The sequence below is a fragment of the Vigna unguiculata genome, chromosome 3, assembly GCF_037176805.1.
Source record: "Vigna unguiculata cultivar grain cowpea cultivar isolate G323 ecotype 2 chromosome 3, ASM3717680v1, whole genome shotgun sequence".
NCBI lineage: Eukaryota > Viridiplantae > Streptophyta > Magnoliopsida > Fabales > Fabaceae > Vigna > Vigna unguiculata.
The window spans coordinates 59573456-59597946 of NC_140794.1; the positions used below are offsets into that span (position 1 = coordinate 59573456).

Sequence of the window (24491 nt, forward strand, 5' to 3'; positions counted from 1 at the left end):
CCATGAATTAGCCACAAAAAATGTCACTGAAGGGGTTGCAAACAGAAGCTGGTTTGGTGAAGCCAAAGTTCGTGTCGACCGTAGTACAACACACTCCTGATGTTTTAGTGGTTTCATGATTCGTGATGCAATAGGACTGGAGTTTACACACTCATTGGAGGCAACTGTACATTTTGCTTTTTCTCTGTACGACTGTACCCAAATAAGTGATACACTTCCATAGTGCAAAAAATAATGTCATCATGCATAGGCTTTGAGTGATGAGAATTGTGCATACTTGAAGAATCGGTAAACAAATACTCTAGTTTTCAACTTAAAAATCAACTCTTATTCCATCAGGTGGAAAGTAAATAGATTACACTGCTATCCCCTAACTCCTCCGACTTGAATTTTACAATGGAGAACAATAATCAAAGCAATAGATAGAAGCACAAAATGTAGACAGAGAGAAGAAAAAAAAAATGGCAGATCAAGCACAACCCACTTTCTCCATAATGGTGGAACTGACAACGTTGTTTACAAAGGCGTAAAAGCATTGCCTGCAACAATTAGGCATTAAAGTAGATTTCTGAAACTGAGGAGTATTGTCAGAATGACAGCATACTGAGCAAGAGGAGGATGTGCTGCACTTTTGCTGCTCAGAACTGCAAGCAGCCAAGATGGTATGGGTGGCCTGCCTAGCAACTACCTTGAAGGTATCAAAACCTGCATCACCAACAGTTTCGAGTGAAATACTTTCATTCAAGTAACAATTATCATTTGCATTCGGCCACATGAGTGATTATTTCTCCAGAACAAGCTGAACTATGCACACACGCTACCTAATTAAAGATCACATATGGATTGTAAAATGTGTACACAAAGCACCTATAAATATTTCAGCCAATAACGATAATGTAAATCTAGGACAAAAGACTGAATTTTGATAACCAATTACCTAATTTTTTATCTCTGGTTAAGAGCTTCAGATTCAATTTGACAAGAGACTGGATCTCAGTTTTTGCATCGCTAGTTTTTCCTGTGCTTCCATCCTCGCGACTACTAGCTAATCTCTTTTCTTCATTGGCAAGATCCAAGTCCTTACAAGAGGAGAGGTCACTAACAAACTTGCCACGCGAGGAAGCTAAATCTGCCGAAGTTACCTGGCAAGCATTTCTCTTTTCTTCACGACAGGGAGTACCACCCTGGATATTAGTAGGGACCTTTCTAGACAATGGACTTTCACAGTATCCTTCTGAATGAGTAGTATGGTCCCTTACACGGTGTATCATCTCCTCACATCTAACTCTACTTTTCTTTTTGTCTTCCAACTTTAAAGTTGAGCAATTTTTGATATTCTGGAAGAGTCTAGAATGGTCACACTGCTTCTCTTTCTTAGTGTTCCTTAAGTCCAATTCTTTCGAATGTTGATCTTTCAGTTCTGGGAAATTAGAGTGTTCAACTGATGTTTTACGAGCTCCTCTACTGCATGAGGGTCTATCTACTCCCTGCCGATTGCTGCTAATTCTTTGATGAGTTAGTTGCACCCTCTTTGCTCTGTCCACCATTTTCCAAGCCTTGTCAACATCATCTTTAATGACTCTCTCATTCAACGTTTTGCTAGAAGGACCACCTTGGACGGTGGATTGCTGCACGCTTGTGGAAGCCCCAGAATGTGAATCATATAGTTTTCCATGTGATAAGGATCTAGAATCTTGCTTTTGACTAACTGAACTGCTAGGTTGATCTGCATCACAATGGAACCGTAATGAACCACTCCTCAAAGCATTCCAGTTTTCACGAAATGCCTGTATATTACGCTGCATACTATTGACACCTTTGGCAGGACTTTTTCCTTTAAATCTACTTAACCTATCTGATAAAGGAATAGCAGAAGGAGATGACAGGTTCTGTTGTAAAGGAGATGTCCTTGGTCTTTTAACCAACCGACTGCCTGTTTCACGCACAATATCAAAGATATCAACGACTTCTCTTGGCTCAGCCTCTGGCACAACACGTTGTTGGTCTGGATCTTCATTGGCATTGGTCTCCCGTGAAATAGCACAATCGTGACAAAACCAATCCCCTTCAGGAACAGTATATCCCAGGCCAACACAGTATGTGTGTGAAGCAGTATCACAAAGATCACAAAGTAGTAGAAGATGTTCATCTGTCCCAGCACGACAAACACCACATTTGGTTTCAGCATAAGAATCGGCAGGACCAATTGACACATTCCCATGAGGATGATAAGCCTACAAACAGAAGAGCTTATTTGCATATTAACATTAGTTCATCTACTAAATAAATACTAGCTCTTCATTCTTCAAGTTCATTGAATCACCAGCTAGAATTAATTTATAAATTAAGAATTATGATTTCTTCTGGTTCAGACAGAGAATTATGATTTCTTTGAACTTTGTGATTCCCTTTTTGGTATAAAAGAAGTTTTTATACTAACATCTAATTTTGCCATTCACTTGTGACATTATTTAATAAGTTTGACAATTCGAGATGTCAAAATCCCATTTTGGTTTAAAAGAAGTTTTTATACTAACATCTAATTTTGCCATTCACTAGTGACATCATTTAATAAGTTTGACAATTGGAGATGTCAAAATCATTAAATGGTATGACATGTTAGATAATGTAAATTGTATATAAACAACCAACTTTTGGTGGGATAATGTATAGCCACAAACTAAAACGTACAATGGAATGGAATGATGTATAGGACAGTGAGGCAATAGCAGTTCCAAATTTATACTTGTTTTGATTAAGTGATGGCAAGTGGGAGAGTGGAAAAGAAAAGAAAAAAGATAAATAGAGTGCATAGTATAATGTTTGGATTATGAAAAAGATAGTGAAAAAGATAGTAGAATGTTTGTAAGTGATTATTATGATTGATTTCAAAGATATAAAGATATGTGATAATTTCTTAATTTAAACAAATATCATAGGGATTGATTTACCAAATTTCTTAATTTGGTAAAAATATTTGGTGATTAGAGCATAAACAAATACTTGCAATGACAATGAAAAGGGTTAAACATAAGAGCATGTTGGTAAGGGTCCAAACATTGTTATTTTGGCACATACATAGACATAATTGGTTATCATTAGGGCATAATCGATTATGTTCTTCAAAACATAAGCATTATGATGATTTTTACCCTGCATAATCAATTATGGATATAGCATAACTAATTATGTAGGTCTATGGTGCAACCATGAAGTGAATGAGGATGAGTATAATCAATTATGCCCCATATATAATTGATTATGATTAGGGAATAATTGATTATGGATTTAAATGTGTTTTTGGTCCATCAACATAATGCAAAATTGGAATTGGTCTCTGCTCAAAACTTTTATTCTATTTGGTCCCTGCTCCATTCTTCCTCTAATTTTCCATCTCCATTTCCATCCTCTCAATTTTTCCATCTCTTCCATCATCCATACACAATTTCATCACAGCTTCCCCCTCTAGCTATCACATATCCTACATAACCACACTGCCACAACATCCAGGGTCTTACTTTCATCTATCTTCTTCCATTCATCACCTGCATTTCCAATACTCACAACACAAAAACCCATAACACAGTTACAAAGGTACTCCTTCATAACCATCTCTATCATCCACCCCCAATTTTCTTCAATTACTTGAATTAGACCAGAATCTTCCAATTCTATCTCCATTTCCCCTTTCAGTCTCCAATATCACACACCGCCACCCAACATCATTCACAAAGACAAAAGAACCATTACAATAGGAAATGAAATTGGAAGAGGGGAGAGCAAGAACGAATAGATAGTATTCTTTGGAGCAAATCTGAAATGGAAAATATCCAAACGACAAAGCAATGCCGGTGGTTTCTGCATTGAAACTTGTTTCAGAAAGGACAAGGCAAGAACCAAGGATGGGAGATGCGGCGACGCCAACGAGACCTTCGGTGGTGGCTGACTTTGTCACCGACAGCTCTATGACAGGTAGCTGCAAGACTTAGTGCTGGAGTGACGAGCCTTGCGGAGATGGAGGAAACCCTTAGGGGTTTCATTTTGAAGGAGAAGAAGCAGCTACGAGACCAAGTGTGGCCCGTTTTCAAAATCTATTGCTTTCTAAAGTAAGGGGACCAAACAGAATCAAAGTTTTAAACAGGGACTAATTCCAATTTTGCATTATAGTTTAGAGACCAAAAACATATTTAATCTTTATACAAGAGATAGAGCCGGATAGATTAAGACACATTGGGCCAGGAACTTATTAGTCAGGCCCATACCTTGGCAAAGAGCTGCAAGACGAGAACATCTCGGTTTGAGAATGTTGATTACAATAACCAGCATTTAGGGGATTACGACAGTTAGGACAAAGCATTCATGAACATTTATGAAATGAATCTTAATGCTCTTAAAGATAGTAAATGAGACTCAAATATATAAAGGTGATTGGAACTAAGGTAAAGGATATCTTAACTTTTATATTATCACCAAAATTACCAGATACTTTTTGTTACTGACTTGATCGTCAGAATACTTGAGGTATCACTCCCCCTATTCTTTCAAGGGGCATGTTGAGGACACCTTGTATATACACGCAGAGGACATCCTAGACATATTAGCCGGAGTGATCAAGATCTTCTAGATCAGTTTGGCTCCATACACAAACATCAACATCATAACATAATGATGCTTCACTTGTTAACTTGTGTCTATAAATAATTTGGACGTTCTAAATTTGCAATAAATTCTTCAAGTGATATCAAATCCATGTAGATCCAATTCTGAGGAGTTCAAGTGATGCCGACTCACAAGCTAGCGCACAACTAGGTGTGTGGGCCCATCTAAAGGGCAAATTTATATACCTTTTGAAAAATATTTACTTTATAATCTTGTAATTTTGGTGGGTTTTCAAGATTTTTATACACCGGATGATATTTTTTGTATGAATCGGAAACCCTATTTTCTGAATAGCAAATCAAATCCTACCTTGAACTGTACGATTCATGATCACTAATTAAACATGGCTTATAAATGACAAATAACTAAAAGCATATCTCTTGGATCATTTTAACCTAAGGAAACATATGACATGGAAAAAAAAAAATTAACATAATTCCAAATGCTATCTGTAAATAAGACAATAAGACAAGTTTAAGCTATCTGATGGGCTTTCAAGTTTAAAATTGCACCCGAATTGTCTATTTAAAATAAACAAAATAAAACATAAGAAACAGAGTTTTAAAAACTCATACGACGCACTTAACTTTCTATGTGAGTTCTTAAAAACATGTAAATTTTGAAACCAGCAAGGCCCATACCCAATGCCCACACCCGACCTAGTTTTCTTTCCTTTCTTTTCTTCGTAAACCCTGAACACCCTGACCCAATGGCTGGATTTAGCCTATGTATCTCATCAGAATACCCTTGACAAAAATACATAGCCTAGGACGCAATTCAAACCGCTGATGCATAAGGCAGCTGCAATTGCTTCTGTTGCAGACTTCACTACGTCATCACACTGCACTCCCATTCATGTAGAAACCCGCAAAGTTGTGCCAAAATCGTTGAACTTGGAGATCGAAAATTGCATCATAAGGCTTCCAAATCATGTCAAATCAATAGTACCGTATGTTGATGCGTTCGATACTAACTACCATGTTTATTTTTATCAATCTAAGACTATTTTAATCATAAATATTATACTTCTAGGTAGCTCTGCTGTTGGGAGTAAGCAGTAAGATTAATGAGACATCTTTTACGCTACTGAATATGTTAAAAGCGTATCCCTATTCCCTAAATTAAGACACCGATTAGGGAAGGTATTCTTCATCATCTTCACTAAACAAAAACCATATATAAGAAAGGTATATGACAAGAACCTGGTCACGATGAGGGACCTTCACGTCCCGGGAGGAAGAAAAGACGCCATGCATGGGGAGCCTGCGAACGTTGGAGAATCTCTGGCGACAAATTGGGCATCGAGACTCATGCTTAGCCCATTCCATGATGCATACGAAGCAAAAGTAGTGGCTGCAGGAATCGATTTCCCCGGCAATCGAAACCCCTCGCTCCGCGTAGCAAATCCCGCAACAAACGCCCTCTTCGTCGTCCTCATCCTCCTCTACTTGGGATTTCGCTCTCTTCTTTGGAGAACTCAACGACGCCGACGACGACCCCATCCTCGCCGGATCTCTCAACTCCGAAGCCTGCACCACTTCTCCTTCCGATTCCGAATCACCCACTGTTCAGAACCATTGGTGAAGAAGATGACAAGCTCCACCGCACCAAAACTTTGTTGCTCTGGCCCAACTCATCACTGTCTCGTCTAACTATTGGGCCAGAGGCCCAATTTCACATATGCATGAGAGGTGGGCGTTAGAACTTGCCCAGAGTAAATTTTCTAGAAGAAAACATAGTCATATTTTATTTTTGTTAATTCAATTTATCAATTATAACTATTTATTATCTTAATTATGTATGAAAAATTATTATAGTATTAGTAATTAATAGTTAAATCATTTTGTGTACATATTTTGAAAACATAACTAGTTGTTAGTTTGGGGTTTAAATATATTTTATCTCTCAAAGTTTTTTGTTTTATTTATATAATAAAAATAAAATGTTAGTTTTTTAGTCCGAACGTCTTCCCCTAAACTTGTAGAAAAATAATTTGAAACATAAAAAATAGGGTGAAATATGTTTTTAACCTTAAAATTTTAGTTAAAATTGAAATTAGTCTTTTTTAAAAATTTTGAACCAATTTAGTCATTCATCTTTAGAAATGCATGGATTTAGTCTTTTAAACAAAAATTTTGTAAGTTTATTTGACGTTTTAAACGCGTTTTTCAGCTAATATTGAAACAAAAATGTGTCAAACGGTATAAACAAACTAAAATATTATAATGAAATATGTTCGAAACGTTAAATAAACTTAAAAGAATTTGGTTAAAAAAATTAAATCCACGTATCTACAAAATTGAGAGGCTAGATTGATTCAAGGTTTTCAAGAGAAACTAATTCTAATTTTCACTTAAAGTTCAAAGACCAAAAACATATTTATCTATAAAAAGTAAATAGGTAACTTGTTTGATAAAGAAAATGTAAAATTAAAGTAATGAGATCAAGTTGTAGTTATGAGACAATTTTCCTTTTCAAAAGCTAAAAGTATATGTAATTTTTAAATCAATATTAACTTTTAATCCAATAATGAAGTATTCATTTAAAATATATTTAATAACGTTAGAATTAATATATCTACAATCCCTCAGGTAGAAGACACGTGTTAAAGAATCAAAATAAATAAAGCAAATGCTCGAAGTGGTAGGAACCTTAGTTTTCCTTATTTAAATTGCAGACAAGTTAGATGAGCAGAAAAAAAAAAGTGTCGGGAGAATTTTATTCTTTTAAATGAGTTCAGTAATGGAGTTGTTAAATGTCGGGTTTAACCAAAGAATACTAATTATATATTTAAACCAAATCTTATATAAGTAGTAGAAAAGCTCCTTTTGGGAACACTAGCTGAGTTCACAATTAAAGCCTCAATTTACATACATGTATAAATCACCTATAATTTACTTGTAATACAAAACTGAGAGCAAAGACAAAGCAAATATGGTTAGAGGTAGGTAAAAACTAACCAAACTAAAAAATACACTACATATATATATGTCAAAATTCCTTATATATGCTTCAAACTCTGTGATTCAGTTGTTCTTGGGAGGGTGAGGTCTTGGAACATAATAATCAGCATTCAGAGGCACCAAACCAGACATACTAGAATGCCCATTAATATTCCTTTTACCAACTTTATGCTGTTTCTGTTTCACCTTCAAAACTTCTTCATGGTTGTTGCAGTTTCCAACCACACAAGTGGTTAAGCCCTTTGCCTTCAACTTCGAGTGCACTTCATTAGACATCATCTTTCTCCCAGAAAGAAACCTCGTTCTCTGATCCGTCTCAGCAACTGCTGGAACACCATGATAAACCTTTGTTGTGGAAAAAACAAATGTTGTCACATTAGTTAACTCACTGTTTGAATCATCACTTCATAGCATATATATACAGTATCATCACACATACCTCTAAGTCCACTCGACTTTTTGTTGTTTGAATATCGTCAACCACCATGGTCTTCTTACCTGAACAATATTCAACACAATCAATCAGCAACAGAAAAGAAAAGAGAGGAACATGATTGGGAAAGTGAAAAGTTAGCGAACCTTGGTTTTGGGTGTGTGCGCTGGAGAATCTTAGAGGAAGCAAAATGAAAAGAAGGAGAAAGGTGGTGGACCTTAAGCTTGCCGACACCATTATTGCGAATGGAATAACAGAACGGTAAGGGTATGTCGTTGAACAAAAAGAGGAGAGGAATCGTGCGGAAGAGAAATTAAGGGTCTTTCCTTATAGGGTCCACCTTAATAATCCACATGCATCTCAAATTCTTTTAGCTCTTTGTGAACAAATTACAGAAAAAAGGATTAATTTATTACTGGGTCGTTACTTGGGAAAAGGAATTAACGAGTAGCGAGAACAATGTTGAAAAAGGGGTTTGTTTTGTTTGTGGGAGTGAAACTAGGGTTGAAGTCAAAGTGAAGAAAAAGGTGTATGATCGCGTGAAATGGAAGATACGAGATGTTCAGCTCCTGTCGGCCGTCATGCATGCAACGAGGAGAACTTGTTCGGTCCATTTTCCATCACTCCATGCTCCACTTCCTATGAAACTTCACACACCTTTTTCGATTCCCCAAACATACAAATGAGACAAGAGATTAGTGGCTATATATAATAAGTGTTCGATTCTATTCGATTCAGTCTATGTGTAAATAGAGTTGTTTCTTAGTTAGAACCTATGTTTATAAAAGATTGGTCTCGGATTCAGCTTTTAGAGACAACCCTTTGAGTCCAATATGTATGTTTGTTTGTTCGTTCATATCAATATACTATTATTATACAGTGATGTTCAAAGCTTGAACTTTATATACAATTACCTAAAAGTGAGTGGGGATAGGGAAAATAAACTAGGGCACCCTTTGTGGTAAATTGTGTATAATGTGAATTATTATATGAAATAAAAGGTAGTTAGTGTAGACTTACAGTTGTATCTCCTTCTTGGGGTTTTAAGTATGGAGCAATCCCTTGCATATATATAGCTTTAAGCCTGTTCTCATTTTGACCAAGATTATAGGGTGCTTTGAAAGAAGTGTTCTGATTTGACCATTACCATTGGCCTACAATGTTATATAATTCAGAATATTTAATTCTTACACAACAATAATAATGTCATTACAAAAGTGATTAAATAATGACGGTGACCACAAATGATCGTTAAATATAAAAAGGAAAACATTTATTTTTGTTATCTTTGTATTGGCAGACAAGAAAGAATAAAGAAATGTTGTTTTTTCTTGCTTCGAAATTTTTAAGGCTAATTTATGTGTTTTAGTAATAAGGTGAAAATGAGGAATAATTAAAATTTAGAACTAGCATGATGATGTTTTATTTGACCCGCCTTATCTTTTACATATTTAGAACTTGTAAACCTAGGTTGTTGATAAATAATTTGTGTATTTTAGCAATATAGTAGAATGAACATTATATTGTATCCGTTTTAGAAATTGTGACTTTTGTAGTGAGTAACCTAATGCTTTCGAAACAACGTTTGGTTGTTTAGCCATGGGTGTATGTTTTAAACATTACTTAATTATTTTGTTAGAAGTAATTAAGTTTCAAACATTACTTGGTTATTTAGACAATAGTAATTGAGGTCCAACGAATATTTCTCTTATGTTAAATATACACATTTTATTAAATATAGTACCATATTTTATACACATTTTTATGACAAATAAATTCACCTTTTTAGTTAGCAAAACCTAGTTGTTATGGAAACTAATTAAAATGATCTTAAATGGTTGTTATTAAATTTAAATTGTATTTTTGAATTGATTTCTTCATTGTCTTGTTACCAGAATGATTTTCAATAACGACATTTCAATTTTAAAATTATAATTTTTTATTCAAAATTACATTTAAATATATAAAATCTTTAAAATGAATAAAATATTTAGGAGCGAAATGTAACAAAACAGGAAGAAAAAAAACTTGGGTGGTAATAACATCTTCCTTAGGAAAGGAAAGTGCCAAAGGAGAGCATTTAAGTCCACTGGACTAGTTAGCAGTGACCCATATAAGGCTTTTACTTCCTGAACCCCCATAATTTTAAGGCTCACCACTCAAATTTTTGAAATAACCACTTTTACTTTCCGTAAAAATAATTTTTGGATTATATATTTTGGAAAATTTTTAATGTTTCGAAATTTAGAAGATGATTTTTGAAATAAGATTTTTAAAATAAGATTTTCATAACATATACATTTTAGAACAAATTTCTCGAAATGGGATTTTGGAACAAACTTTTCAGAATACATGTAATGTAATTTTTTTCCGAAGCTCTTCTACATTAAATATGTTTTAATAATACTTTCCAGAATATATGAAATATGTTTCCAAAAAATAATCTAGAAGATTTTTCCTGTATTTTCTCTCTTCTTTCTCTACATTCTTTCTCTGAAGCGCAATAATAACACTTATTTAAGTCTTAAAGAAAATTATAACAACTGAATCGCCAAATACCTTTAATTGAAGGCTATAATACATATACAATAGAAAAATACATTATAAGTTTTTTGAAGATATTATTACAAAAGATTGACTTAACAATTAATTTGTTGAAATATTTGATTTATCAATTTTTAACTGAATTCTTCTTCGACGTAAGAAATATATATATATATATATATATATATAATTACATTTTTTTTCTTCGTTGATATATTGTATTTATTAACAAATTTTATTGAAAATTATATTTAATGGGATATTCTTTCAATTGTATACTTTTAGTGATTAGTGATAAAGTTGAGAGTTTAAACTTACGTAAATATGAATGAAATTGATGTAATGAAGACCAATAGCGTAAAAGGTTGAGAAAAAAGCATTTATGGATCATAAAGATGCTAATAATTATCCCATTCCATCTTTTATGAAAGAAGGAAGCAACTAATGCCACAACCAGTAACATTTTTAATGTTCCTTGAAGTGAGGGGAATCTTTCCTTCACATCTAAGTACCCTTTCTTAGGCAAATTGATATATTATAATAATCCACTTTTATTATACTCTTATTTTCATGTTAATACTATATAATAATATTACTTTAGTTTTGTTCTCTAGTATATCTTTTTTATTCCCAAAGTGAACTGAATAAAAAGATAATAGATGTCAAATAAACTCATGGAATGGGTATGGTCTAAATTCATAGACATTTTACTTTTAAAATTCTATATTTGGAAAGTATGAATGTGTATTTAATTTTTAAACTTATGTAATCTAAATAATTTATATTTATTTTTTTACATCATTTTTTTTTCTATTATTATCCATTATTAATAATGATTGTTGTAACGTCCCATTTAATTATTAAACGAAATTAAAGAAAACGTCACACAGAGATAATCAACAATGCAGTCCTGGAGTTCATAACGTCACCCCTACAAAACCAGGCACACCACGATGCCAACTAAAAGCAGGATAACCGTTTACTTAAGAGTTTACAATCTACCGACTACGAATACAGGGGCCATAGCCCTAAAGAAAACATGAAAAGAAGAAGCGTGAGATCTAGCCCAGATGGCTAAGCTGCTGGATCACCGTTTCCCTGCTGACCACGAGAACTTCGTCCATCTGCTCCCATCAACCAAGTCGATGATCATCGCAAGAAAGAACAGCCACATACATCACAACCATGCAACAAAACGGGTAAGCTAGAGCCAATCAACATATTCAACATGCAATCATATATATTCTCATCATCTCATCCACATAACAACCAAACATGTTATGACTCTTCATTCAATACACTACGACTCGACTCGACTCATCCGGATACGTATAACTCGGTCGGATTCAGCGGATGCTTGCACTTGTGGTGGATACCCCTGCTCGACCCTGAGCTGCTCGACCCTGAGCTGCTCGATCCTGAGCTATGTGTTACCAGTGTTACGATGAATCAAAAATCTCTCCCACCACAAGGTTAGCCCTTAATGAGTTTCAGGCCTCCTGCTACTCCCACCACAAGAGTCAGTCCGCTCTAAGTGAGACTAACTGGCTCCTCGGAGCGTCAGGATGCAACCTTACCTTGAATCCTTACCTAGTTATACAGATGGGGCACCACCATGAACACCCACTAGCAGGGGCCATGGAATTACGTCCCGACCACTAAAGCGCGACCCCGGAGGTCTCACCTAGAGACCCCAAGGAATTACACGCTGACACGGACCAACGTTCATAAATTAGCAATAAGAGAATATTGAATTATGTTTTTCAATTCCATATGAACCCTTGAGGTTTGATCCTCATGTCAATCACATCTCAAATCCATACCCCTGATCATCACCACCCCCAATGAGTCTGGGGTTTAGTCTCGTATTTATACCATGATCCTTGAGTTCCAAACCGCATACTCATTTCACATGCTAAGTCCCCACTACACTCATCATTCATCATTCATGAATCATGTCACGCACATATAGCAACCCATTAGGCATATATTCATACATCAGTACATGCATCTTGTCATAGCGTTCATACCCAAACAAGTCCAAGCACAAAAGAACAAATATGCAACCCAACACCGCACTGTCTCGCCCAAACCCCTCGCTCAGGCTGAAGGGTCTCGCTCAGGCGAGACAGGCTCGCTCAGGCGAGCCCCCCTTCGCCTAGGCGAGGGCTCAAGGAAAACAGGGCCTGGGCAACACGGGATCTCGCTTAAGCGAGATCCCTCTCGCTTTGGCGAGTTGCCTGCTCGCTCAAAAGTTGAGCGAGGCGCCTGGGCGACTTTTCGCACAATAAACCTAGGCGAGCTCCCTGTTTCATCTCGCCTAGGCGAGATGGACTCGCTTGGGCGAGATTAACAGGTCTCGCCACTGTTCTTCACTGCCACAACCATGTTTATCAAATCCATCAAGCATAACAAGCATTTAATCATACCAAAACGAAGGATTCATTCATGAAATCATTAACTCACTCAAGAACAGCCAAGACAACACCTAAAAGACTGAAACCCTAACTTCCCGTACCTGGAAAGCGGCTAACAGAACTTCGACGCGGAACCTTGGAGCACAGCAGCTCGAGTGATGGACCTCGGAACTGACGGAACAGCGAAGGACACGATTATTTTCGGGCTTTAATCGGTGGAAAACGAATGCAAAGCTTTAGGAGGTAAGTACAATAGGGTTAGAGTTACTTACGTGGAGCAGGAATCGTTAGTTGGGACGAACTGGTTCGAGACAAGAACAAACCCTAGCAGAGCTCTAGTGCGGAAGGGCGACGGCTGCTGATTTCTGCAAGTGTGAGAGTAAATTGTGAAATTAGGACAGACTTAGTGACTTTATACGTTGGGCCGGCCTTAGGCCCACTAACTTTAGGGCAGAAAAGTTAACGTATTTTAAATGGGCCTTACAATTGTGACTTTATTATATAAAAGATAATGATACTATTTTTGTTATTTATATTTATTTAATTTTTTTTATAATAATAGATCTTTATCAATAATTTTGAGAGGCCAAAATAATTTTTTTAAAATTAATCGTAATTTTAGTTATTAATTTTTATACAAAATTAATAGAGTTCATTCTTAAGGTATTACAAGTAGCATTAACTTGTTTATTCCTCTCACACAGTGACTACATTACCCTCTCTCATATCGCAAACAAATTATATATAAAAAAAGTGTATTATTCTTAATCACCAACAACATTGATCTCTTCTTGAAAGTTGTAAATTTCAATAATATCACGTTTTTTTTTTTGTGCAATTTTCTTTGTTGTAAAAAAACATTTAATTAATATTTGCAACAATAAGTAAATATATATGAGTGTCCCTATTCTCAAATATCGATGAAGCAAGATTTCATATCTATTAGATGTGTAGACAAAGAATGTTAATAATTTTTTACTTCAAGAATGTCACTATAGATACATACAAGTTTTGTGGATCATTGTCATCTCTCGTATACTTTTTTTTTTGTACATTTCCTAATTATGTAATTAAAATTGTACAAGGAAATATTCTCTGCAACATTAATTAAAGGATTCTGACACTCCCCTCAAGTTGGTGAGTGGATGTGATTTATTCCCAACTTGCCAACAATAGAATGAAATGTAACATGAATTAGTCCTTCTACCAATACATTTGCAAATTGTTTTATAAAGGATACAGGCATAGATATTGTATGATTATTCAATTTCTCCTTTATAAAATGTTTATCTACTTCAATGTACTAGTTCCACCATGTTGCATAGTATCATCCACGATATTTATCATTGATTTGTTATCATAATAGAGTCTGTAGACTTCTTTTAATCAATTTTTGGGTCTTTTAAAATTATCTTTGACATTAGTATTTCTTAAATTCCTAACATTTTGTTTTTTACTCTTCTAAGAGACTAAATTTTCTTCAAGAAAAGTGCAAGATTTAGGGATAGATATTTTGTCATCTATAAAACCTACATAGTCAAATTCTTCTAAGATAATTTCATTCCCCTTTATAAATGAAATTCTTTGTCCACAAATTCCTGTCAAGTATTGTAGAATGTGATGAGTCTCATTTCCCGTCAATATTTGATAAGATCGTCTATTTCCAACAACATCTTCAATTAATTTACTGGTGATTTTGTTCAATAGGTGTCTCTATTATTTTGCATTCTAATCTACTAATCTCAGATAATAAATTCAACACATGTTTTTCTTAAGTCACTTTAATGGCAAAGAAATATTTTAATTTGCCTAAATCCTTAATTTAAATTTTTTCATCGAACATATTTTTAAGGCTTCATTTTTGTCTCATAATTTCATGTTATAAGTATATAATCTACATGTATAGATAATTAGTGCAATAAATCTCCTTAAAGCTAGATGCTAAATAAATGGTGTATGGTCACCTTGATTTTGCCTGTATACTATGTTCTTCATTAGTAGTAAACTTGTCGAACCATACTCTACAAGACTATTTCAATCCATAGGTGATTTTCACGGTTTACACACATATTCCTATTCAACTTTAAACCTAGGTGATACCTCTATGTAAAAAGGTATTTGTGACATTAGATTGTCGCAAACTCCCTCGATAGTTAGTTGGTAAAAACAATAAATCACATGCACTAAGGCGTGCGAAATTCATCCACTAAATCACACACTAAGACGCACACGCACTAAGGCGCACAGATTTTATCTAAATCACCAAACACTAAGGTTTTGTAGTTAAGTATAAAAAAATATTTAACATCAAACTTTTATTTATTCACTTACTATTAATTAATAGTTCTGTGGTTAAATTGCTAATATCATATTCAATAGAAAAATATTTTTAAATTTTAACTTCAGTATTTTATTATTAATACTTTTAATTATTCAAATTTGTAAAATCTATCTATCATCTTTAAATTATATCAATATTTGACAAGAATAAAAAGTATATTTTTACTTGAACATTTTTTTTATCAAACAAGATTGTGAAATAAATTAGGAAATAATTTTTTTGTACACAATATAATTATTTACATTGAAAAAATGTAACTAAAACTTTTAGTTTTGACTTTATTATTGATGGATTCAATAATTTCTTTTGTAGTTATAATTATGTTGAATTATGTATTAATTTTTGTTGTATTAGTAATAATGATAAGATATATAAATTTCAAATATGTTATTTTGACTCTCCCAAAGTTAATGGTAGAGTGGGGTCTTTATAAACATTAAATATCAATCTTAATAAACTCAACAAATAATAGAAACACTGAGGTCCTATGATTGAACTACAACCACAAGACTAAATTTCATTTCTATCAGACATATGAGAAGTGATTAGGTAGTTGAGTATTTTTCATTAAAATATTGGTACAAACATAATTATTTCATTCTTAAAAATATTAATCATTTATCAGCCCATAGAAGTAATATGTACTCACTACCAAACTTGGCGATGCCGAGCAAGTATCAGATAGTCTCAAAATTGGCCTATAAATATCCTAGTCCATGCTTTGTAGTATACCAAACTGTGACTTGACATTGGTTTGATCAGCTCATTGAAACCAAATTTAATACGCTTTCTTAACTAACATAATTTTGGACATTTTCAAAAATCACAAAATATTATTACTATCCAGTTATGTCATTCTTGACCAATAATATGTACATCACACACAAAGAATATAAAATAGCAATAAAACATTAGGTAACTTTCTTTTATTCAAGCTCACTGAATAAAATAATATTTACTTTAACTTTATTTTTATATTTTAAATATAAAATAATGATAGAATAAAATAAGAATTAAAAGCAAAAAATTTAAATAAGTAATTAGAATGTTATAAACAAATATAATAAAAAAATATAAGTTAATTTAAAGGACCCATGCATAATTGGTGATCAATGAAATGACTAAATGGAATTAATGTGTGGTTAGATATAAATTGAAATAAATAATTAAGGAGGATAGTACGTAACTAAAGATAAAATAAAATAAATTAAAATAAACAAATTCGTGTATTGGTAAATAAATAAGATCAATGCATAATTGGAAGTAAAATAAATCAGATTGAATAAATAAAACCAATGCGTAATTGAGATAAATTAGATAAAATAGGTGTCTTGGTAATCTGTGTCCGAAGGGATACTGGTTAAAGATAATTAATATGCATTGAATCCTGTAAAAGTTTATAGTTAATTATGATATTAAACGAAATCTCACATGATAATCATTAATGCAATTTTATTTTATTTAAAGTACAAAAATGTCTGAGTGTTGTACAACTATGTTTAATATTTTATTTAATGCTCACTAATAAAAGTTAAAAAACAATTAAATAATAAAATATTTATATTTTAATGTTGCTAAACAATGAAATATAATTAAACCTAAAAAATATAAATTAACAGAAAAAAAGTGTTAAAATATATAAAAAGAAAAAAAAGAAAAACAATTAAACAATTAAAGTGTTTATTTGTATTAGAGAATTATTACTTACAATTTTCCAAGGATATTTTTGTTTTTGTAAAATTTGTTATATGCATTTATAATATTTTAATTAATGAACTTAATTATTCTAACTTTCTATGTAAAAATAATAGAACCAATGCGCATTAATTACTCGTTAACAGTGTCCTAAGGGCACCGGTTAGCATTCTCCATAAAGTAAATATACATAAATAAAGATGATAACGATAACAAATGAAATAAGTTACAATAACCATTCGCTTAAGTCTACATTTTGATATTGAGAGTTTGATGCGGATTTTATTGGTGTGTTCTTCACCCTTCAGCACATCTTACACAATTGTCAATCGACAATCTCATGTGAATGAATTGAAAATAGTTGTCAACTAATTTTACGTGATTTTTCCTGAAAATAAAGTCACAAAATTATTGATTCTAGAATTTTTCCTTTCGAGATGCGGACTTAAGGAAATGTTTGTTGTAAATTAAAGTAAAAAAATAATATATAATTCATAATAAACTCTCTCTCTCTCTCTCTCATAAATGTAGCACATGTGCATTAATGTTGTGTTTGGGTATAATTAGTATTATGAAGTGTAGACACAAAACAAGGAATTTCTTTATATATTGTCATAGATATACATATAATGATTATTATATATGTTATCTTTATAATATATCCTATTATTATAATATACATGTAATTAATATATATATATATATATATATATATATATATAATAAATCAGTTTTTATATGGACAATGAAGTAATTTAAATGTGATGAGCTGTCTTTTCCTGCATTCCCCTTCATTTTAGAGAGTGCCAAAATCTGCAACTTATGTGCAAATCTGCTCTCTTAAATCAGCGGAAATCAGTAGAACCAAACACATTCACAACTCACTTTCCATCCGCATGAACAGTACTCATACGGATCCAAACACAATATAAGTCATCTTTTCTTTATCATGATTTTCATTCATCTATTTTACAAGTCATGCATGAGTCATTATCCACCAAATTCGAGTTCATTATGACTTGTATTAAATAAAGAGATAAATCTTATCTTCTTCTTCTTTTTACTTAACTTACATTCTCTTATTTCTTTTGCACATTCTTATGCCATCTTATCTTCTTATTTCTTATATTGAAGATTAGAAGGTTCATTTAGTTAGCTTTCTTCATACATACATACATACATACATACATACATACATACATACATACATATATATATATATATATATATATATATATATATATATATATATATATATATATATATGTATGTGTGTAAACCGTGAAAATTACCTATGGATTGAAATAGTCTTGTAGAGTATGGTTCGACAAGTTTACTACTAATGAAGAACATAGTATACAGACAAAATCAAGGTGACCATACACCATTTATTTAGCATCTAGCTTTAAGGAGATTTATTGCACTAATTATCTATACATGTAGATTATATACTTATAACATGAAATTATGAGACAAAAATGAAGCCTTAAAAATATGTTCGATGAAAATCTTTTTTAAGTGTATCTATTTTTACTTCATGATAATCTTTTTTCTAATTGTTATTAATGAAAAAGGTTATCAAATTTATTTAAAAAATAATTATAAAATTTTAAAAGTAAAATAATTAATAAAATAGTTTATATAAATAAAGATAAATTTTGTAATGAAATATATACACCAAAAAAGTAGGAGTTAACAAAAACCATGCCGTTCATTAATATAAGATTAATAGAAAAAATATCCATAATTACACATTCTAAATAAATATTAATACAATAATAAGTGTATTTTATTTTAGATTAGCAAAAGTACAGGTGATATGGGGTTTATATGTTCTTATTTTTTAATTTTTATAAAATTTAAGTTAAAATCAATAAAAAATATATAATTAATTTTTAAAATAATTATTAAATATAAAAATAAAAAAATAAAATATGAACGAAATTTTTTTAAATAATTATTACATTCTTAAAATAACTTATTTATATAATAATTAAAGATAAAATTAAAATAATAAATTATGAACATAAAAGATGATATATCTTCGTAAATTGTTATATAAAAACTAAAAAATTCAAAGGTTAAGTTAAAAATAAAAATTTATTTATTTACTTAAAAAAATTACAATATTTGAATAAAAGAAATGTCAATTACTATATAATTTTCCTGGTAACGGATTAGATTGAACATTTTCTAATAAATACAAAAAAGAAAAAGTGAAAAATTAATTAATTTGTGTGGCGTAGAAAAGGAAAGGAGACACATTCAGAACGTGTGAGCAAAGAGAGCGGAACACGGTGTGCTTCCCCGTATTCCGGAGGCGAGAAGACACGGAATTACAATAGTCAGGGTCATTTCCGTCATTCCATATTGCAACCCATTATAGGCCCAAAAGTCCCACACTTTCCATCCACACCACACTTTCTTCCTCCATCAAACGACAATGGCAGATGTAACCACCTACCCCCGCCACCACCGCCACTCCCGCCACCCCGACGATGACCAAACTCTGATTCCTTTCCCTTATTGGGACTTAGATTTTGATTTTGACCCCGAATTCCACCCCAACCCTTTCTCCATCACCGACCGCGAGAACCAGGTCAATTTCGTAATGGATCTCTTTCACCAGCGCGTTGAACAGTCGCAGCTCACCGATCCCCTCTCTAACGACGCCTTTTTAGGCGTTATCGACGCCCTAGACGCCATCGACCTTGGCTTTCCAGCCGCCGACGACCTATTTGTCGGACGTCGGCTCTCCGTCGGATCTGACTCCGACGAATCGCTCTACCAGTCCGGAAACGTCGACGGCTTGTTCGGGATCTGCACGCACTCGGAGGAAGAGTACAACGTGAACGACGACGTTTCGAGCATCCCTCTCTGCTTGGAAGCGCTTCAATTGGAAGACAACAGAGACAGTTACGATGATTTCGAGTGGGAGGAAGTGGTCGACGAGAGAGAAGTTCTGAGCATGCTCGACGACACCTCCGTTTCCGTCTCCGTGGGAATCGAAGAGGAAACGGAGGAGGAAGTAGAATTTGAAATGGAGGCCAACAATTTGGGGTGGCAGGTTCTGTTGAACGGCAATTTGGAAGGAGCGAATTCCGAGCCTTATTTCGGAGACAACGAGGATTTCGTGTACGCCGCGGAGTACGAGATGTTCAGCCAATTCAACGACGTCGCCTTCATCGGGAAGCCTCCGGCGTCCGTCTCCGCCGTGAGGAACCTTTCGGCGGTGGTCGTGAGCGCTGCTGATGTGGCAAGCGAAAACGTGGTTTGCGCGGTCTGTAAGGAGGAGTTTGGGGTTGGGGAAGAGGTGAAGCAGTTGCCGTGTTCGCATCGTTATCATGGGGACTGCATTGTGCCGTGGTTGGGGATAAGGAACACGTGTCCCGTTTGTCGCTTTGAGTTTCCCACTGACGATGCTGATTATGAGCGGAGGAAGACACAGACATCTGTTATGTGATGATGATGATATGTTTACTTGATTATTTTTCACGTGTAGGGTATTTGATCAAGTATAGATTTTTTTTCTCCTGAAAAAAAATGCATGTGATGCTCTTGTTTATTATTGGAGATTTGAGTTTAGGGATTTTCTCTTCGAATTGTACTTTGGGATACATCACAGAAATTAATCATTTTTGCCTGGAATTTGTGGTTGTTGTGCTTTCTTTATGTTCTTATTCTTGATGATTCAGCTCTCTTGTGCCGTTCTGAGTCACTGGCATATTGGAGGAAGTCTCCGGCAGATTGGAGGAACTCTGGAAGTGTAAGCAGACCCTTTTGACGGATTTTATCCTCTCATATCTTTACTACTGTGTGCATTCACATTCATATATCTGAAATTACATGGAAATATAATGTTTAATTGTCATAATTCTTGCTGTGATTGGTTGGTGATGTTCAAATTTGGAAAAAGTTCTTTGCAAATGCAAAAGTAAGTATTTGGCAGGGCAAAATTTTAGGGAGTTCATATGTTTAATTTTGGATTCTGACTTCAAAATTTATTTCAAGGTTTTTCTTCAAAAAAAAAAATAGCTAAAAGTTGAAAAAACTAGTTAAAACTGAAAAAGTTGGGTTAAACTAGTGTTTATCAATTAGTTGAAGTTGCAAAATTTCAAAAGAAATGCACATTAATTTTTGAATCAATTGTAATCTAAAATTTTTATAAGTTAACATTTAGGTAATATTCATATAAAAAAAATTCATTGTAGTTTAAAATAGTTATCATTATGAATAAAATAATATTTTACTAAAACTATTTTTTTTTTTCTGCTAGAAGTCATGTCATGAAACTTAAACGCCAGAGGATTGGAAATCTTCCCTTGACTGTGATTTCGTTAATCATCATAGGGAGTCGAGGAGCTTATTTTTGAGAGAAAAATGGCTTTCGGATGGGTATTCTTTGTTCATGGTTTACCAATTAGTTTTATATATTAATAGAGGCAATGGCCAATTTTGAGCGTTGGCTTCCTGTTCTGGTTTGTTATCCATTCTTCATGTAGCTGAAGTCTTGCTGGCTTTCTTTGTCCTTCAGGAAGAAATTTCTTACCTGGATCTCTTGTGTTTTCTAGGATTCGTATCAGTACTGAGGTTAGAACACTAGAGTTCAGCTTTATGCTATCCTTTTATAGGACAAGACAGGGTGAGATTTCTACACTATTCCTCAGCCACTTTATGATATATTTAGTACTTTCTTTGTGACTTTCTTGATTGAAGTTACAGTTAAGGACGCACTCAAAATTGGTGCAGTTGCCTGAAAATGGAATAATGAGGAATGCGAAGTTGCATTCTTGTGAGAGTAACTTGAAATATGATATTTGTTATTGAAAATATTATTTTGGTTGTGGAAACGTAGGTATTCATTCCTTTCTTTTAGGGATGTTCTTGTTGAGTTGCTTGCTGTAGATTCATTTGTTAGGAGGAGTAGTCATTCTCACTTCAGTGTAGGTGATTATTGCCACGCACGGCACGCCTATGTAAATTAAATTTTAAGATAATTTGTCACGTAAACTCAATATTAGTAATAGCAATGACAATGAAGAGTGACAATTCACTTCAATATCTCCTGCTATTTTTTTCATAATGCTGCATCTGCAAAATATTAGTAATAGGTTTTATCTCATTAAATTGAGCAATAACAAAAATTCTTTTCTGTTATCTGTTGGTTAGCATAAATACTTTCACCTTCAGATTAAAGAATTAATTTATATAGTTTATTGAGATGTCTATCTCAATAAATTTCAGTTGGATAAAAACTTGTAAAATGTGTGTTAATAGGTTAAAAATCCAATATGCTTGGAAGTCAGTGATTTGAAACTCCATGTGACAATGGGATCAAAAGCTGGTGATTTACTATGCATATGAATACCTATTATAGGCAATATATTAGACTTTTAATTAGCATCTGCGCTATATAAGCAATGAATAGAGAATACCTATGCCATTGCAAGTAGCATACTTTTTATATACGTGTTAACCTTGACATATAAATGTCATCCGTGTGAGCTATGTCTCATTGTGATTGCCCACTAAATAAAAGTGATAGTCTATGATGGAAGATTCCATGGAGACGCCAGATATGCCAATTATTTCATTTGCTTTTCATATAACATGTGACATTTTATTTAATCCAAAGCTTAAAATGCTACTGTAAACAGTGTCTTCAATTTATCAGATTTCCTGAAGTATACAAAGTTATAATATGTTTCTTGGGTAGAGTGAATTTGTCTACTTTTATTTAATTTATTGTAACCTAATTTTAGGTTGAAATAGATGAAGTAAAATTTTAACGCGCATTGCCATTTTTTCTTTGGTAGAGTATATAACCAAGACCAAAAATAGGAACAAAGAACTGCAGATAGAGTCCTTAGCCAGCATTTTACTGAATTGGGTATAAAGTTCTGAGCTTATATGGCATAATTTAATTTTCTGGCTCTCATCTAGGTTAGAGAATCACTGAGTTTGCTGCTTTGTATAATTTTTTAGGCATACTTATAATCAAAAAGTCAATGGCATTGCCTTGACAGCCATTAAACCACTTTACTTCTCAAATCCCTGTCTCTAGGTCAATTATATCCCACCATTTTGCTGAACAAAACTTATCTGACCATTAGTTGTTATTAATCTTGATCAAATATGTATTCTGAACTTTCCTAGTATATAGAACCAATATTATCTACGGAACTTAACACATCTATAAATACATCGGCCAACTTAAATGCCAAGAAATTCCCATACCTACTTGTGTTCATCTGCATTAACTATCCAATATCAATCTATAAAACTTGCAGGTCGGTTAGTTCCATCTCTCATACTGAAATGAAAAATTGAGACATGGAATGCAATGAAGATGATGAACTCCCTGTAGCCCCTTATGCTTCCTTAACACAGTGCTTTCACTATCCTTCTCCAACCCAGAGACCTATCCTGACCTCAACAATGGAAACTGGTGAAGGCCATAATTTGACCCATCTGGACCAACCTCATAGTTTACACCACATTCCATTTTTCTGCTCTCAATTGCACCTTCCAAGCAACAGCCACGACCCAATTCAAATCCCACTCCATAAACCCTCTCCCAACACATCATCAAACAGTAACAACAATAACAACTCCGATGAAGCAAAGGCTCTCCTTGATGACAGAAAGAAGAAAAGAATGTTCTCCAACAGAGAATCTGCTCGCAGGTCTCGCATGCGAAAGAAGCAACAAATTGAAGTCCTGCAGTATCACGTGGATCATCTGCAGACACTAAACCATCAACTGTCCCAAAAGATCATTTACTTGCTTGAATGTAACCAACAAATCCATCAACAGAATGCTCAGCTAAAAGAAAAAGTTTCCTCTCTTCAGGTAGCACTCTCTGACTTGTTGGTTCCTGCAGGAGGTGCCGAGCAACCTCACCACATCTCTAACGGCTTCCTAGCCGAGCCTTCTTCAACTAGACCAATTGCAAGTTCTCGAGCATAGCCATATGTGCTGTAAGAACAGTTATGAGCATTTGAGTGAGAATCTGATGCACGCTTTTTGGCCTCAAGTTCTGGTTCGTTTCAGCGATGCAGTCGTATGGAAATCTAACTCACAGGTAAATATTATATGATATAGTTTTTTCCTACTTCCCAACTGGCTAATGCAGCATCAGAAGTTTGACTTGTGCAGTTGAGAAGTGGCGAATATTGCTTAATATGACAATTTTATAATATTTGTGATCCGATACTATGTATGTCCAGTAATATAATGTTGATTTGATACTCTACTACCATGGGATTAACATATATAATATACTGAATATCTGTTGAATTAACGATCACGATTCACTTCTCTTCTCTTTTACAAAGTTTGCTTCTCTTCAACCAAAAGAAAGAAATAGATGAAATTATACTACCCACTGGGAATGAGGATCAAACATTAAACCTCGTGCATATTATCCAAACTTTTCA

The 24491-nt window shown here is 33.6% G+C and overlaps 4 protein-coding genes across 7 annotated transcripts; 2 read left to right on the forward strand and 2 right to left on the reverse strand.

Annotated features, from left to right (window-relative positions):
- Nucleotides 1-305: 305 nt before the first annotated feature.
- LOC114176433 (uncharacterized) lies at nucleotides 306-6283 on the reverse strand. The gene is made up of 3 exons (XM_028061476.2): nucleotides 5862-6283; nucleotides 938-2234; nucleotides 306-705 (listed from the first exon to the last, which is right to left on the reverse strand). Exons 1-3 carry the CDS (start codon nucleotides 6159-6161, stop codon nucleotides 470-472), a joined length of 1833 nt encoding a protein of 610 aa, XP_027917277.1. The 5' UTR covers nucleotides 6162-6283; the 3' UTR covers nucleotides 306-469.
- A 1163-nt stretch (nucleotides 6284-7446) lies between these two features.
- Nucleotides 7447-8919, reverse strand: LOC114179587 (uncharacterized). The gene is made up of 3 exons (XM_028065985.2): nucleotides 8202-8919; nucleotides 8062-8120; nucleotides 7447-7967 (listed from the first exon to the last, which is right to left on the reverse strand). Exons 1-3 carry the CDS (start codon nucleotides 8290-8292, stop codon nucleotides 7686-7688), a joined length of 432 nt encoding a protein of 143 aa, XP_027921786.1. The 5' UTR covers nucleotides 8293-8919; the 3' UTR covers nucleotides 7447-7685.
- A 10461-nt stretch (nucleotides 8920-19380) lies between these two features.
- Nucleotides 19381-20700, forward strand: LOC114177817 (RING/U-box superfamily protein). The gene has a single exon (XM_085671370.1). It carries the CDS (start codon nucleotides 19496-19498, stop codon nucleotides 20513-20515), a length of 1020 nt encoding a protein of 339 aa, XP_085527496.1. The 5' UTR covers nucleotides 19381-19495; the 3' UTR covers nucleotides 20516-20700.
- Nucleotides 20585-24355, forward strand: BZIP75 (basic leucine-zipper 75). Of its 4 annotated transcripts, none has more exons than XM_085671374.1 (3): nucleotides 21329-21447; nucleotides 21624-21694; nucleotides 23343-24355. In XM_085671374.1, exon 3 carries the CDS (start codon nucleotides 23386-23388, stop codon nucleotides 24019-24021), a length of 636 nt encoding a protein of 211 aa, XP_085527500.1. In that variant the 5' UTR covers nucleotides 21329-21447; nucleotides 21624-21694; nucleotides 23343-23385; the 3' UTR covers nucleotides 24022-24355. The 4 variants fall into 4 exon arrangements, with proteins under 4 accessions (XP_027919174.1, XP_085527500.1, XP_085527499.1 ...); XM_085671373.1 differs by having other exon boundaries at nucleotides 21398-21530; XM_028063373.1 differs by lacking the exons at nucleotides 21329-21447; nucleotides 21624-21694 and adding an exon at nucleotides 20585-20818.
- The last annotated feature ends 136 nt before the right edge of the window (nucleotides 24356-24491 follow it).